Source organism: Mustela putorius, unplaced genomic scaffold, assembly GCF_011764305.1.
Source record: "Mustela putorius furo isolate JIRA1106 unplaced genomic scaffold, ASM1176430v1.1 tig00000129_pilon_pilon_pilon, whole genome shotgun sequence".
NCBI classification, from domain to species: Eukaryota; Metazoa; Chordata; class Mammalia; order Carnivora; family Mustelidae; genus Mustela; species Mustela putorius.
This window is the reverse complement of record NW_025421290.1, coordinates 10,081,924-10,098,585: the sequence shown is the minus strand read 5'-3', so window position 1 is coordinate 10,098,585 and position 16,662 is coordinate 10,081,924. Positions and strand designations below refer to the sequence as shown.

The 16,662-nt window shown below is 35.3% G+C and overlaps 1 protein-coding gene across 5 annotated transcripts in view; it reads right to left on the bottom strand.

Moving 5' to 3' along the window:
• Window positions 1–16,662, bottom strand: part of KTN1 (kinectin 1) — a 102,297-nt gene that overhangs the window by 54,257 nt on the left and 31,378 nt on the right. For all 5 annotated transcript variants that reach the window (XM_045069784.1, XM_004738832.3, XM_045069781.1 and 2 more), the window contains exons 4-9: window positions 15,086–15,256; window positions 14,029–14,159; window positions 8,367–8,483; window positions 6,149–6,289; window positions 1,213–1,319; window positions 286–418 (exon numbers count right to left, since the gene is read on the bottom strand). In XM_045069784.1, the coding sequence (XP_044925719.1) occupies window positions 286–418; window positions 1,213–1,319; window positions 6,149–6,289; window positions 8,367–8,483; window positions 14,029–14,159; window positions 15,086–15,256 (800 nt within the window). The remainder of the gene's footprint in view (window positions 1–285; window positions 419–1,212; window positions 1,320–6,148; window positions 6,290–8,366; window positions 8,484–14,028; window positions 14,160–15,085; window positions 15,257–16,662) is intronic.

Below are 16,662 nucleotides of genomic sequence, written 5' to 3'. Positions count from 1 at the left end.
ATTTTAACTACTTGATTTTTGCCTCACATGTGAACCCTAACCACCCAAAGAAATTATGTCAATCAGCAAATTTAATTTTTCATTTCTTCAGTCTTTAACTTCAGTCTCAAGCCCATATTCAATTCTCTTGTTACTACACATGCGTCTACACAGGCAGAGTACTTAAATTACAGGTTCCTTTAAACCTCAAACTGCATTTCTCAAACCTACATACACATTTAGGTCCCTGAATTGAATACCTACATTATTTATGAAATGATAACAAAAGGGGTGGGACTAGATCACCTTCAGCTGAGTAACTGCTTGCTCAGCATTCTTCTTTTGGACCTCCTCTTGCTGTAGCTTTCCTGTTTTCTCCGTTAGCTCATTAACCAACCTAGCATAATCCTGGCGTAGTTTATTTAGTTCAGCAGACTGCCTGAAAACAGTAACTGGATTAGGAACCTTCCGTTATTACAAACACATAAAAAGAATACACAAAACATATTTGATACCTGTTTTTCTGAGTAATTCCACTTATAGCCAATTGAAAAGAAAATGTTTTATGTCTACTAATAATGAAGTTTGGCTGACTATAATTTGTGAATCATCCTGGTAACAATTACACAAATTCTAAAATCACCATAATCAAGAAAAATGGATGACCACATACTCATGAGCATAATCAACAGCGTCACCCTCAAAACGGCTGTTCTGAAAATCGACTGAAATCAGTCAGAGTGCTTATTATTCTTGTAACCATGCTACTAACTCTTCTCGAAGGCACAGTTTCCCAAAGCATAGACCAGGGCCAATTTCATGACTTTCACAAGGTCTATGTCTTAATATGCAGATTCCTGGGCTCCACCTCAGAGCCACTAAATTATAATCTTTTAGGGGTAGGACTCAAGAATATGCTTTTTTAATGAACATGCCAGAAGCCTTTCTGAATAATAAAGCTTAAGAACTGCTGTTAAAAGGGACAGGTGTTTTAAAACTTAGAAATTCAGTTTCATATATTTGTAGACAATGTTGCATGGCTAGCACTAGTGTTTATCACATAGCTTAGCTGAAGAGGTTCTTCACATAGCAAGAAAATTGTTTTGGAAAATTAATTCATTTTAGAAACCAATGTAAAACACAGAAGTCTAATCTATTACTATCAAACACGATTTTGATGGTTCAAGAAAATATTCTGCCATTCAATGAAAAATAAAGCATTTGGGAACATACTTGCTTTCTAGCTGGTTTGTAGTGTTGCTGACAGCATCTCTCAGTATGCCATTCTCCTGTTTCAAGTGAGCTATCTCTGCCTCCATCTGCTCACGAACTTGCTGGAACTAAAAGTATTTTACAAACATAAGATTTACAAACAATGACTGCCAAAGCTAACTTAAAACATACTTCATTATAATGAGAATGTAAAAGGCATCAATAGAATGAAGTTTGGACCATCTTTCTCAAATAAATATAAACAAATTTAAAGTATGAATTATGTTTCTTTTCAATAATTACTTATTTATTTACTTGACAGAGAGAGATACAGCAAGAGAGGGAACAAAAGCAGGGGGACTGGGAGAGGGAGAAGCAGGCTTCCGCCGAGCAGGGAGCCAGATGTGGGGCTCCATCCCAGAACCTCAGGATCATGAACTGAGCCAAACGCAGCCCCTTAACAACTGAGCCACCCAGGCACCCCAAGGATAAATTACATTTTGATTGTGGTGAATGCAAAGTAAATACAAGCTGCCACAACATTCAAGAATGCAAGTGGATGTTAGCTGCTATCATACTGGAAATGTAAAATAAATACAAATAGAAATGTTGTTTTAGAAATAAAAGACTTAGAATTTCTTTCCTACCCAACAGACTCCTACAGAATAACCCTATCTTGATCCTTTATCAATTTTATGTTTGTAGTTTTTAATGAAAAGATTTTAGTAATCAAAAGTTTAAAAACTGAAAATATGCTTAACACATTCATATTATCACAAACGGAGCTATAACCAAATAGATGGCAAATTCATCATGCAAAAATCTATTCTCTAAAATTCTGGCCTTTCAACCCACAGAATGGGAGAAGATATTTGCAAATGACAGCACAGACAAAAGGCTGATATCCAGGATCTATAAAGAACTTCTCAAACTCCACACACACAAAACAGATAATCGTGCCCAAAAATGGGCAGAAGACACGAACAGACTCTTCCCCAGTGAAGACATACAAATGGCTAAAAGACACATGAAAAAATGTTCTTCGTCACTAGCCATCAGGGAGATTCAAATTAAAACCACATTGAGATACCACCTTACACCAGTTAGAATGGCCAAAATTAGCAAGACAGGAAATGTGTGTTGGAGAGGATGTGGAGAAAAGGGAACCGCCTTATACTGTTGGTGGGAATGCAAGTTGGTGCAGCCAATTTGGAGAACAGTGTGGAGATTCCTCAAGAAATTAAAAATAGAGCTTCCTTATGACCACGCAACTGCACTACTGGGTATTTACCCCAAAGATACAGATGTAGTGAAAAGAAGGGCCATCTGTACCCCAATGTTCATAGCAGCAATGGCCATGGTCGCCAAACTGTGGAAAGAGCCAAGATGCCCTTCAACGGATGAATGGATAAGGAAGATGTGGTCCATATACACTATGGAGTATTATGCCTCCATCAGACAGGATGAATACCCAACTTTTGTATCAACATGGACAGGACTGGAAGAGATTATGCTGAGTGAAATAAGTCAAGCAGAGAGAACCAATTATCACATAGTTTCACTTATTTATGGAGCAGAGATAACATGGAAGACATGGGAAAATGGAGAGAAGGGAGTTGAGGGAAATTGGAGGGGGAGATGAACTATGAGAGAGTATGGACTCTGAAAAACAATCTAAGGATTCTGAAGGGGCTGGGGGTGGGAAGTTGGGTGAGCCTGGTAGTGGGTATTATGGAGGGCATGTATTGCATGGAGCACTGGGTGTGGTGCATAAACAATGAATTCTGGTACACTGAAAAGAAATTAAAAAAATAAAAAATAAAAAATTCTGGCCTTTATTTCTTATTTCAGAATTACAGAACCAAGAGATAAAGAACACGAATCTCATATTCCCGTAAGAAAAGGTCTTATTTTAAAATGTGAAATAATCTTAATTTTAAGAAAACCTAATTGAGAGAAATTAAAGTATATGTATTTATCTTTCAGAGAACATATCACATAGAACCTATATCCTGGCTTCTAAAAAAGAAAAAGAAAAAATAAATCAACTTCCATCCTCAATAAGAGTACTACAAATACTTAATAGTAAGTAGCAATTAAGAAGAAGAAAAAGAAAAAATAATTTGAAACTAGGAAAATCAATTCGTCAATAACCCATTTATTAATGGGAAAGGATATCTCACACCACTCGGGGTTGAAAAGACAGAGGATCAGGTCAAGTGAAAGCACAAAGCAGTGGATATTATAAGAACCTGACAACAGATTCATTCACTTCTTCTTTTTTAGTGTTTTTCTGTGGAAAACATTGGGACTTTGAAAGTTGTGAAGAATAAATTTTTTCACAGACTAGCAATGTGATCAAAATTAATATCTAAGAAATAAATATCTGACAGTACTTACGTGTTTGAATGGAAATGAGAGATTAAAAATCGACTATAATTATTCCAGTATGAAATAATAAACTAAGGAAGTATCTAAGAACTGAATGAATGCAAGAGTACCTTGAAATAAAGTATCTTAAAGATTTCAGAAAAAAACTGTAAACTGGGCAAGAGAGAAAAACCAAAACGATTCAAGCATGAGGATAATAATGCCTCGGATGTTGGAAAATAAGAATTTGATCAAAAGCAAGAGTATGATCTTAGACATATGTTAAATTTGAGGTGATGACGAGAGCTTCCAAATTGAACCATCAGCTAGCAATGGAAAAAATTCAAAAAAATCACTGGCCCAGAAAGATCATATAGGCTAAATATTACACACCCAATAGATAAGCCAACACAAACCATGTTCTTCAACAGCCTCTTCATCAACGATAAAAATGGTATTTCAATCTTAGAGAAAGAGAGAGAGAACCAACCAACCAACCAGACTTAACTGGAATCATGAAAACAAGTAACATGTAGAAAAGAGAGTAAGAACTGAACCTTCTGAAATGCTGAAAGAAGAGAGGTGGAAGACAAGAGACAAGTCACTTGGCCAAAACCTTAGGAGTCATCACCCTTCGTTATCAGCTCTCTCTCTTGCTCTCTCCTACACTCCATCACTAAGCCCAATCTACTAACTCTTCTGTATCACTCAAACTCAACCCTTCATTGTCAACATCTGATTTTAGGCCCTTGTTCTTGGACCTGGATTCCTGCAAAAGCCTTGCAATTATCTCATTCCACTCTCCACACTGCTAGCAGAGTAATAACTAAAAATACTAATATAATCACACCACTGAATTCCATAAACTCTTTTAGTAGCTCCCCAGTCTTCAGGTATATAAGGCCCTTTAAGACAGGGCCTCTATTTGCATCTCTAGATCTCTTCCTCACTCTACCCTTGATTTCCAAACACAACTTCTACTGCATTTCTTATGAACTGTTATCACTGGGCAACCTCTATCAAAAACATTTGGGATGCACTCATTAAAAAGCTCCATCCTAAAGAACCCAGATGAATGCATAAAGAAGATGTGGTATAGGGGCGCCTGGGTGGCTCAGTCATTAAGCGTCTGCCTTCTGCTCGGGTCATGATCCCAGCATCCTGGGATCGAGCCCCCTGCCCCCTATCAGGCTCCCTGCTCAGCATTAAGACTGCTTCTCCCTCTCCCACTCCCTCTGCTTCTATTCCTTCTCTCTCTGTCCTGTCAAATAAATAAATTCAAAAATACACACACACAATGGAATACTATGCAGCCATCACAAGAAATGAAATCTTGCCATTTGCAACAACATGGATGGAACTAGAGGGTATTATTCTGAACGAAATAAGTCAATCAGAGAAAGATAATTATCATATGATCTCCCTGATATGAGGAATTTGAGAGGTAGGGCTGGGGGCTGTGGGGGGTAGGGAAGGAAAAAATGAAACAAGATGGGATTGGGAGGGAGACAAACTGTAAGAGACTCTTAATCTCACAAAAAAACTGAGGGTTGCCGGGGGTGGGGGGTGGGGGGTTGGGTTATGAACACTGGGGAAGGTATGTGCTACAGTGAGTGCTGTGAAGTGTGTAAAACTGGGGATTCACAGATCTGTACCCCTGGGGTTAATAATATATTACATGTTAATAAAAAATTTTAAAAAGTTCCATCCTGGGCCCCAAAATAGACTCACTGAACAACCACCTCTAGGAATGGGACTAAGGAATCACACCAATAACTCACTGCCCATTTCTTCACTCTTTACCTGATAATGCCTAATTGTTTTAAAACATTCAACATAGTCTGCATTATCATTTCTAATAAGTCTTCCCTATAATCCTCCTCTTCCCTACTCCCCATATCAATAGTTCCAAAGCATCCACTGCTTACCTCTACAGTAATCCCCTACCATCCACAGGTAGTACCTTCCAAGATCCCCACATAGATGCCTGAAACTGCAGAGTACTAAACCATAGGTATACTATGTCTTTTCCCTATACATACATACATACATACATACATATCACAAACTTTAATTTATAAATTAGGCACAGTTAAGAGATTAGTAACTAAAAATAGAACTGCAACAATATACTGTAATAAAAGTTATATGAAGGTGATTTCTCTCTCTCAAATATATTATACTGAATTCACCCTTCTTGTGATGATGTGAGATAATAAATGCCTACATGATGAGATGGAAGGTAATGACGGAGGCACTGTGACACAGTGTTAGACTACTACTGACCCTCTGACAGTATGTCAGAAGAATCATCTGCTTTCAGACCACAGCTGACCATGGTAACTGAAACCACAGAAAGTGAAAAGGGATAAGGCAGGACTACTACATTGTAATGGAGTATTTACTTGTCAGTTTTGAGCCTCTGCCTCATATCTACCTCAAAAAGGTGCTTACTTACAGACAGGGAGCCAGTTTAACTAGTCACTGTACCATTGCCCAGCACACACCCTTGCACATATTAGGCACCTGAAGTTTGCTAATTAATGAATGCAAAATTTCATTTTGTTTTCAAAAAATAAAAAGATACCTTCATCTGCATCTGCTGAGTCTCTTGATAACTAACATGCATTTTGTTTTGAAATACATTATGTTCCTTTTCTAATGTGCCAATACGATCTTTCATCCTTGCTATAACCACATTGCTTCTTTCTTTCTCTGACATCATTTCCTAGAAGAATAAACCAGAAAAAAATGATGAAAACTTATTTAAAAATAAATACCATAAGATTATAATTTTAAAAACATTTTTAGCATCAACAAAACTGATGTCAGTAAGACAATCATGAATTTTGTAATAAGTATATGCTTGAGGTCAAAGGTTTAAAAAAGAAATTGTCTCTGCATCTTACCTGCATCTAGCTTTACACCAGCTACTTTCATAAACACTTTGTTGTTCCATCTACTCTTATTCCAAATCTACTTTCTAGTCTAAGAGTTAAAGAGCTAAACCTAGAATAATTCCTACATTCTAACTTGATTATAAGAAAGAATAGTTTTAAGGCAAAATAATTAGGGTTTAGATAAAGACCTTAAAAAAAATAACCTAGCAGAGAAAAAAAAGAAGTCCCTTTGCTAAGAGAAAAGATAAAAAGATGCTTATAGTAGAATGGAAGATTGGAAGAAGGAAAAGTAAAATATCAGAATTCCAAGTTTTATTATCTTCCCAAATCAAATCTTAAAAGGGTGATTTCATTTTGTATTCCAACTATTATGAGCTCCTAGAACAAATATTACCAAAGTAAAAGAGAGCCAACCAACTTTAAATTTAACCTGCAGACATCATCAGTTTATACTCCCTCCTCTAAGAAACTGAAAAGTTTTAAACTTTTTTTTGAAGTGAATATATGTGTGCATGCAGGGGTGGGGGATGGGGGTAGGGCAGAGCAAGAGGGAGAAAGAGAATCTTAAGTATGCTCCATGCCCAGCATGGGACACAACTCAATCTCACAACTCTGAGACATGACCTGAGCCAAAATCAAGAGTGGGATGCTTAACTGAAAGAGCCACTGAGGCACCGCCAAAACTTAAAACTTTTATGGACTGATGGTTTCCTCCCATAAGAGTTTACTTATATCTGCAAAGTGTTAACTGATGTATATAATACACTTAGGAAGAAAGTATACATGTCATAAGTATATATAGCTCAATGAATTCTACCAAGTGGATAACTTCTTAATCTTTAAATTATAGTCTGAAAATTATAGCCACATAAAACTGTACTAAAGTGTGTAATCTTAAGGAAACATGCTATTTTAGTAACATTTATTGAGTAACAACTTCGATTAATCTTAATCTGACCAAGTTTTTCCATTAATTTTTATTTACTTCAAATTCACATAAAAGGTATTATATTCAAATGAGGCCATCCTCATAATGTCATCAAGTAGCTTTATGAAAGATTAAAAAAAAACCTCATTTACTGTATTTAACTCCTAAAAGGAGAAACAAGTACTTCAGGAGGAATAAGACCACATTTTTCCATAGAATTTCAATAAGTCTACCTAATTTTCTTTGGAGATATAATTAACACAGAACATTATGTAAGTTTCAGATATACAACATGGTTCAATATTTATATATATTGCAAAATGATCACAATAAGTCTAGTTAACATCACCATTATAGTTACAATTTTTTTTTCTCATGATGAGATCCTTTAAGATGTGCTTTCTTAGCAACTTTCAAATACATAACACAGTATTACTAACTATAGTTACCATGCTGTATATTACATCCCCAGGACTTATTTTCTAATTAGAAATTTTTATCATTTCACATGATCTTTACATAATTTTTAAAGGTTTTTTGGGTTTTTTTAACCTCTTAGAGTAAAATTTCTGGGGTTTGAAGAACTACATTGATTAAAAATTATAAATATTTATCACAAGAACCTTTATAAATAAAATTAGCTATTAAGAGTTCCACATTTATCCTACTGGATTTAAATAACCAGTTCTATGCTTCCTTCGAAACTAATAATAGGTCAGACCCAACTGAAACATACCCCCAATGCCCAAATGCTTCTGTTATTTGAAATTAATACACTTAGGAGTACTGTTATTTTAAATTTGTAATTCAACTGTAGGTTACAATATGAAAAAGTGAGAAATCACCAAAATTCTGTAAGAAATTGACTCTTACTGGGTATAAATTTGCTATAACAAGCAATTTCTATGATTAAAATTTCTGAAATCCCTCACTGCTTTTGATTCAGAACACATAAGCATTAAATTCAAGAATGTCACCTGAGTCAACTGCTTACACCGATCCTTACTAGCAGCCGCGTCTTCCTTCACAGCAGCAAGTAACTTGTCTTTTTCTTGAAGCTGATGTACAAGTGCAGTCAATTCTCCTTTACTTGACTACAATTAGAAAATCAATACAGAATTAGTAAGAGTGAACATGAGCTACTGAAAATTATGAAAATGAAGTATCTAACAAAGTGTTCTTAGGCCGATGCAGAGTTCACAATTACATATAAAGCAGAATCATGTTCAAGTACTACTCAGTGAAATAACTTTCATGAAAGTCACTGTATCATTCTATATTCTGATGCATACAATAGGATACATAACAACCAAGAAATAAATTTTTTACAAAGAATTTTAAGTCTCCAGTTTTAAACCCAGAGTCAAGATAGCAATCTCCTTCTTCTCTTCCTAAAAGATCAAAAGAGGAATATAAAACCAAAATGAGAACAACCAAAATGAAACAATCATCTGTAATATCAAAACGTACATCAGAAAAGACTGCCAAAATTAGTGCAGATCAAATACAAGTGCTTGACAACCCTGTCAAAATACACAAAACTATAGAAGTGCCCCAGTGCCTAGTTCTCTGAAATTAACCAGCATATCCTGAAACGAAAAACCAACAATCTTCCACTTGACATCAGGAACAAAGACAGAAGGTAAGAATCTTCTTGGAAGGAGAGCTCAAGAAGCAAGAAAAGAAGAAATCAGACAGACAAACTTTACAAAGTGAGCAGCTAGTGAGGAAGAGTCGAGAGAAATTCTCTATAGTGGGACTCCACAGTGAAATCTTTTTTTTTTCTTATGATTTATTTGACAGAGAGAAAGACAGAGCACACAAGCAGAGGAAGGGACAGACAGAGGGAGAAGCAGAGTCCCCACTAAGCAGAGAGCCCAATATAGAAATCGATCCTAGGACCCTGGGCTCATGACCTCAGCTGAAGGCAGACATTTAACCAACTGAGCCACCCATGTACCCCATAGTAGTGAAGTTTTTTATCTGAGAAGATGGAAAGGCTAAAAGAACTTATTTTCACACACAGCCTGAGGAAAACAGCAGCTACCCTTGGTCCTTCCATTATCAATCTCCAGGCACAGAGCTGATCCAAGAACAACACCCTCACTGAGAGTACTGATTAAAAAGAAAATAGGGTCATGGTGCCTGGGTGGCTCAGTATGGTAAGTATCTGACTTTAGCTCAGGTCATGATCCCAGGGTCCAGGGATCCAGCCCCAACACTGGGCTTCCTGCTTGGCAGGGAGCCTGCTTTTCCCTCTCCCTCTGTGCTCTCTTCAAATAAATTAAAAAAATCTTCAAAAGAAAATCAAGTCTATGCAACATACATGAAAAACGGAAGGAAAATAACAAAAATAAGCAACAAACGAAGAAAAATCACCCAAAAAGGATTGTAAAAGAGCAGACAAAATTGTGTCAAAAAATATTGCCAGGATTGTTAAAAATCTTACAGCAGTCACTTTTGGAAAAACAAGAGCAAAGAACAGAGCTCATGAGAATAGATAAGCTCAAAGAAAAGACCAGAGAATGAGATGAAATATGAGCTGGCAAAACCCAAACTGGAAGTAAAAATTATACCATCTGAGAAGTAAAATCCAACTAGAAGCAGAGAACAGAAAAAGACACGCTGCTGAACTACAGTAAGACATAGCATCCAGGATGGAGAAAAGTAAAAAAGAAAGAAAAATAAACCAAACAAAAATTTTTTTTTTAAGGATTAAAATGTGAAAGATAAAAACAACAGGTAGAGATTTGGCATATACTTAATCGATACCCATTATTTCAATTATGCTAAAGGGGCAAATCTCATGACTGAAAATACATGCTTTACCCAAAGAAATATTGAAAGAGGACACAGGTGTCAAGGCCAAAACAGTATTAAATTTACTGCTGAACTTAAAAGAAGCTGAATCCCTTGATGTTTGTACAGTAGGTGGACACTGGTAAAGTCCAATAAATAATAAATACTTGGAAAGATTGCCCAAAGGATGTTTTTATTCTGAGTGTGTAGTCTGACAAAACTACATGAGAAGAGTACAAAATTCAGCATGGTTTCAGACATCTATCCAGCTATATGAGTAGAGAATAGTAAAGCAAGAGTGAAAAATTCTCTAGAAAGTGAAACCCAGATATATAATACCCCACCAAATTATCATTCAAATATAATGACCAAAAAAGTCATTTTCATCTGCCAGAATTTGGAAAATATAGTTCCTATGAGCCCTTTTTGAAGAAATTTCAAGAAAAAGAACTTCAGCCAACCAAGAAACGAACACAGAAACTATGTCCAAAAACATAGTTTTTTGGACATAGTTTTTAAAGCTTATCAGATAAGCTTTAAACCCACCATTAATCTGTGAAACTATGATGAAAACAAACATGAAAATTACAGTCACAAAACTAACATTAAGTATTCTAAGTATCTGACAAACAAGTGCTATAATTAACAAAAGTTTAGAGGCAAAAAGGAGAAAGTATAGGAAAAAATTTAAGTAGGCAGACTTCTTCCTGTTATATAGCACAGAGTCAAAAGAATTAAAATTTAAAGTTGTAAATCACATAATTGAGGCAAGTATATCTAAAGGCCAACACTAAGAAATTAATAATCAACTCAAATTATCAAATCAAATATTTTCTTACTAATAATTACATTAACAGTTAACATTTTTGAGCATTTACTGTATGCTAGGAACTCTAAGCACCTACTATATATTATTTCATTTAATTTCAAAACCTGATTATCATTCCCATTTGGGAAATAAGGAAACTGAGGCACTCAGGTTAAGTCACTTACCTAAAGCCAAATAAATCTCAATATAGCAGAACTCAGATATGACCAGGAAATGTGACTCCAGAACCCAATATATTAACCTAGGTCTAATATAAAACACAAGTGTCTTGTACTTTAAAGATAAAGACACATGCGAGCACACATGCACACAACATAAAATCTCCTCTTCAAGTCTGCAACCCCTTTAGCACTTTTTCTCCTCTTCCCATCTGAGATTATTCAAACTGGACACATTATCACCTTTCCTATTTAATAGTTATTTACAGTCTAATACTCCAATGAAACTGCTTTTACTGAGGACATCACATCTAATTTTTCCATCCTAATCCTCCTTGATCTCTCTAAAGCAGGTCACTGCTGACTTTTCCCCCTCACCTGTGAACTCTCTATCCGCCTTAAGCATCTGTGATTCCACTGTCTCCTGGTGTTGCTGCTCCTCTTCATATTCTTTGTGGTGGCTTTACCTAATCTTTACATGTTGATGTTTCTCAGGGCTCATTCTTAAACCTTCTTAGCACTCCCCACATCACACATTTACCATGTGCATTGGAGATAGATTACTTTCCTAAGTCACACCCTAAGTAATATTTTTTCAACTCCAGAAAATATATATTCAACTGTGAAATGAATATACCCACTTAAATGATCCAAAGGATGCCTAAAACAACTTCCTAAAATTTTTCATAATCCTCTACACTCTCCTGCTCAGCAAAGCGTTCATAAATACCGCAATCACCACAAGCTATCCAGTGACTCGAGGAATAATAAACATTCATTCTAGACCTTTCTTTAGTCACTGTATCCAACTGGTCAGCAAGTCCTCTAACTCCTATATCTCTATCCTGTGTTGGTGCTCCTGCACTTACCTTCACCCTTTACCTGGAGCAATCTTTATTAGGTGTGGGGATTTATTTATACCTAGAACCCTGCCATCTCTTAAAAGGTCTGATCAAGGCAGTTGTTATGACAGGAAAGGGAGAAACTAAACTTACTTTTGCAGTTACAGAGGACAAAGATACTGAATCCCTACAAGTGAGAACAGTACCACTCCAGTGGTTCCAGAACATTTTACAAAAAAACAAATAGTTCCAAAGATGGGGAAAAATGTGAAGCTGCAAAATACTCTATTTTAAAATGCTATCATTAAGAGTACCCAACTTCCTCTTTGGCCTGTCTAAAACAGCTATCAAGGGGAGGCTCATTTACCACCCAGTCTCTAAAGTTCAAAGCAATCTCAGACAATAAAATAATTATTCTTGCCCCCATAAGCCACCACCAACATCCTCAGAAAAGAACAATTAAAGCAGTTATTTTCAATTTTAAAGAGGAGTAATTTCAAACATTCGGCATAGTAACTTCAGCTAGAGGCTTTTCCCTTATCCCCACAAATAACTAAGAACCCTTTTAAGATATACACTTACCCAATTAAAATAAAGTAAACGAAAGGGCAAATTCTTCAAATAAGAATTTCAAGAAAGTTTCTTGGAACTGAATAGTCGATTTTGTAGCCAAAGTCACACATAGTCACCACACATACCCTGATAAACCCTGGAATTCCTTGTTTACTCTAGGCCATTGCTGGCACCATGTGGAGACCCTTCAAAAAGCATTATAAAATTCCAGAGTTGTAAAATACACTGTCAACAGATCCTCTGAAGTATAGACACACTTAATATGCTATGATAAATGCTATGACAAAAAAGTCCATATAGTTAGGAGAAAGAATAGTAGAGAGAACAATTTAGATAGGGAAATTCACATTAGCCTTCTATGAGGAAATGATACAGACACATCAACTAGGACTACTAAAAAGTAATCAGGTGAGGGGGATGGCTTGGACTGAAGAAAAAATGGAAGCCACTCATGGTTTTAAAGCAGGTAAGTGGCTAGCTGTGTGTGTGTTAGTATGTGGGTGTTTAGAATAAGAACAGTTAAGTCCAATATCTAATATTGAATATCAGACACCATGTCATCTTATCTCACACAAGTAACACTTGAAAACTTATCACCTTTCTCGGTATGACACAGTATACATGAAAATAGAGTGAGCATGACTCATGAGAAATTAAATATTAACTCGATGGATTGTCTTTTGTTGGGGGGGTTGTTTTGGTTTTTTTGTTGTTGTGGTGGTGGTGGTGGTGTTTTTGTTTTTTAACATATTTTAGTCAGTCATAGTAGTAATTCTACCATCCAAATCACTTATTTTAGAAGTATGATATCATATGCATATACATACATATACACACACACACTCCCAGGTTCTCTGAAGTATGCTATACTGAGTCACAGAAACATTCCATATAGTCTACCCAGAAATCACCTGACCTTGCCTTCAATACTTCCAAGCAGTGCAAAGCAAGGTTAAGTGCCAAATGACTTTAAAATCCTATAAATCATCAAATCATCTTACTCATTATAAGCACTTCATTTTTGTCAAAATATCAGATGACTCAACACCTGACAAAATAAGTATAATGATTAGTATAGATATAAGAAATAATTTCTGAAGCCACTCTGGAATTAAATAAGACTGTGCTTTGGAGTCTGAACGATAGGAATGTGAATTTATTCCTCTAAGCAAAAATCTTATTTGGCGAACTTTTGTTTGTTTTTGTTTTTGTTGGAGAGTGCAAGCAGAGGAGGAGGGGTAGAGGGAGAGAGAGACTCTCAAGCAGGCTCTACACCCAGCACAGAGCCTGACATGGGGCTCAATCTCACAACCCCATGATCATGACCTGAGCCGAAACCAAGAGCTGGACGTCTAACCAACGGAGACTCAGGGAATCCTTGTTCAATGAACTTCTCATCTCTGTTCCCAAATATGCCCATGATTAAAAATATGCTTACCCTCTTTAAAGCATCCTGTATCACACCGGACTTCTCCTTTAGCAGGTCTACAACACAAAGGGCCTCATCTTCAGAAAACATCATAGTCTTCAAGGACAGAAGAAAATCTTTAAATTTCACTTCAGCATTTTCTTTAAAAAAATAAAAAGTTGGCATTTAAGAAACACAAGTAATAACTTCAGCAAAGCTAAGCATCAAAATTTCTTGATTTTCTTTGTATTAAAAAAAGAGTTCATCATCTTTAATATACTATGGAATAATTACATTAACTAAAAATTTGACCAAATTGTGGAATACTTTAAAGTGCCAATATGCTCTCACTTTAAAAACATCCAAATGTCTAGTATGCTGATATCTATACCAGATATGTTCATTAATATTCTCATTTAATACTCATGACATATGAATCAAATTTTATAGGAGAAAATAAGCACAAAGATAATTTTTAAAAAATCTAATTTTATAAATATTATACAAATACAAACAATCTTGACATTAAAAAAAAAATCCATGCATCAAGCATCCCCTGATTCACCCAATTTCCCCAGGAAGCTCTTAATATCAAGTACAAACTTGCTCTTTGTAAAAAGCAACTGCAACCCATTAGACCAAAAGAAGCCCAGAGTTATAATAGTTCAGTAACATGGTAAGTTTAAAAAATCAGATGTGTGCATGTGTGAGGACAACACGTATATGGGAATTCTCTGTACTTTTCACTCCATTATGCTGTGAAGCTATCACTGCTCTTAAAAATAAAAATAAAAATAAAGTCTGTTAAGAAAATAGTAGTAAAAGATGGGTTGTGAATTAACATAGAAACCTCACAAGAGACAACAGCCAAAGCAAAACAACTGTGAAATCTTAGGGAAGTCAAATTCCAGAGTCCAGCTCTACAAAACTTAGCAGACTGGACTAGAAACCACCAATAAGCCTTTTAGTACAAAGATTCTATTATTCTTTTACAATTCATTATTTCTATGAGAAAATTGCCTCGACTCCACCAGAACTCAAAAATGTGTTTCTTCAATACAACAAACTGTTGCATGCTAGGTGTTACCTTTGTCGGTTTCAGTCTTCAATTTTTTAGCCCCCGTTTTCTGGATTCCTTCTACTTGGTCAGGTTTAATTAGATCAATAACCTCTCTCTTATCAAGCACAGGATTTGAATCAGCATTATCCATCAAAGGAATATAAGTAGTTGCATGAATAAGGGGTTCATCTACCAAGGCTGCAATTTGAATTCAACAAAATTACAATTATTCACGGCTTTATGTAACAGTAATTAATGACATGCACACACATTTAAGTTTAATGATAAATGGAGTTATTTTCAAATATCCTACACCAACTTGGCTTTAAATTCCTCTTATATCATTTAACAAGTCAAACAGTCTAAAGCAGTACCCGTTCAATATTATTTTACATTAAGTCATTTAAGTTATCTAAAAGTGAGTTAGCATATCTTTTTAATTATATCTTAGGATTTCTTCTTCTACATCCTTTACATTTTAGTTAGTTCTCATTTTCTTCCTGTTTTAACCAAAAATCCATCCACATTTAATGAGTGCCCAAGGAAAACCATTAATCTGTATTTATATTGGTACTTTACTAAATTCTTACTGCAATTGCTAGTTTTTAACTGAGTCACTTTCTAGGTACAAGAATCAGTCATTGTTCCTTGCAGATATCATCTCATCTCTATAAGTTATGCCTATAATTTCCATGGTACATCTTACTAAACTGGTTAAAATTTGCAAAACAACATTAAAAGTGGAGGTAGGAACCCTCCTTATACTTTGTTCCTGATTTTAATGGGAAGAACTTTAAGAGTGTCAACATTAAAGTCTGATGTCTGGTGACCAGAGATATAAACTTACACACACATATGGAAATCTCTCTCTACTTCTTTAAAAAAAAAAAAAAAAAAAAACATTGGGGCACATATTTTTTTATTTAAAATTTTAATAAATATTTAATATCATCAAATATTTGAGGGTAGTATTTTTCTATTGAGGGTAGTACTTTTCTATCTGGTTGCTTGATACATTATAATTTTAATACAAATAATAGAATTTCATCTTTTCCCTTCCCAATTATACTATCTTCTAGCAATAGTTGGTATCACAGCCCAGTATTATTTGAATAACATGATTTAATCTACAATCATTTCTTAACTGCCTTCTCTAGACAATTCTGAACCCATAAAAATTGCCCTACCACTCTTACTTGGACGCTTCCTATATATACATGCAAGCTATGTTTAGGAAATAATTGGGACTATAGGATAATGACAGATCTAGTCAATGTCCCCTAGCAAAATCTTTAAGTAATATTTAAAAGTACAAATGTTTCAGGAATACTGTTCTTCTATAATTTGTATGCTATTTACATTATTTCTAAGACTCCATTAAGAATGAGAATATTTAATAAACGCTTTGTCCTTTTTAAATTTCAGATTAACTTCCTCATCACAAACTTAGACCCTGGCCATCTGTCAAAGCACTACAAAACCCCAAAGCTCAAGAGATCCCTGGACTTGTATTAGCATTAACAGTTGTTATAGTACACGTTAAGCTGGGAATTAAAGAGCACGCAAGGTCTCTAGGGTCCTTGTCCTAGTCTACTTCTCTAGGA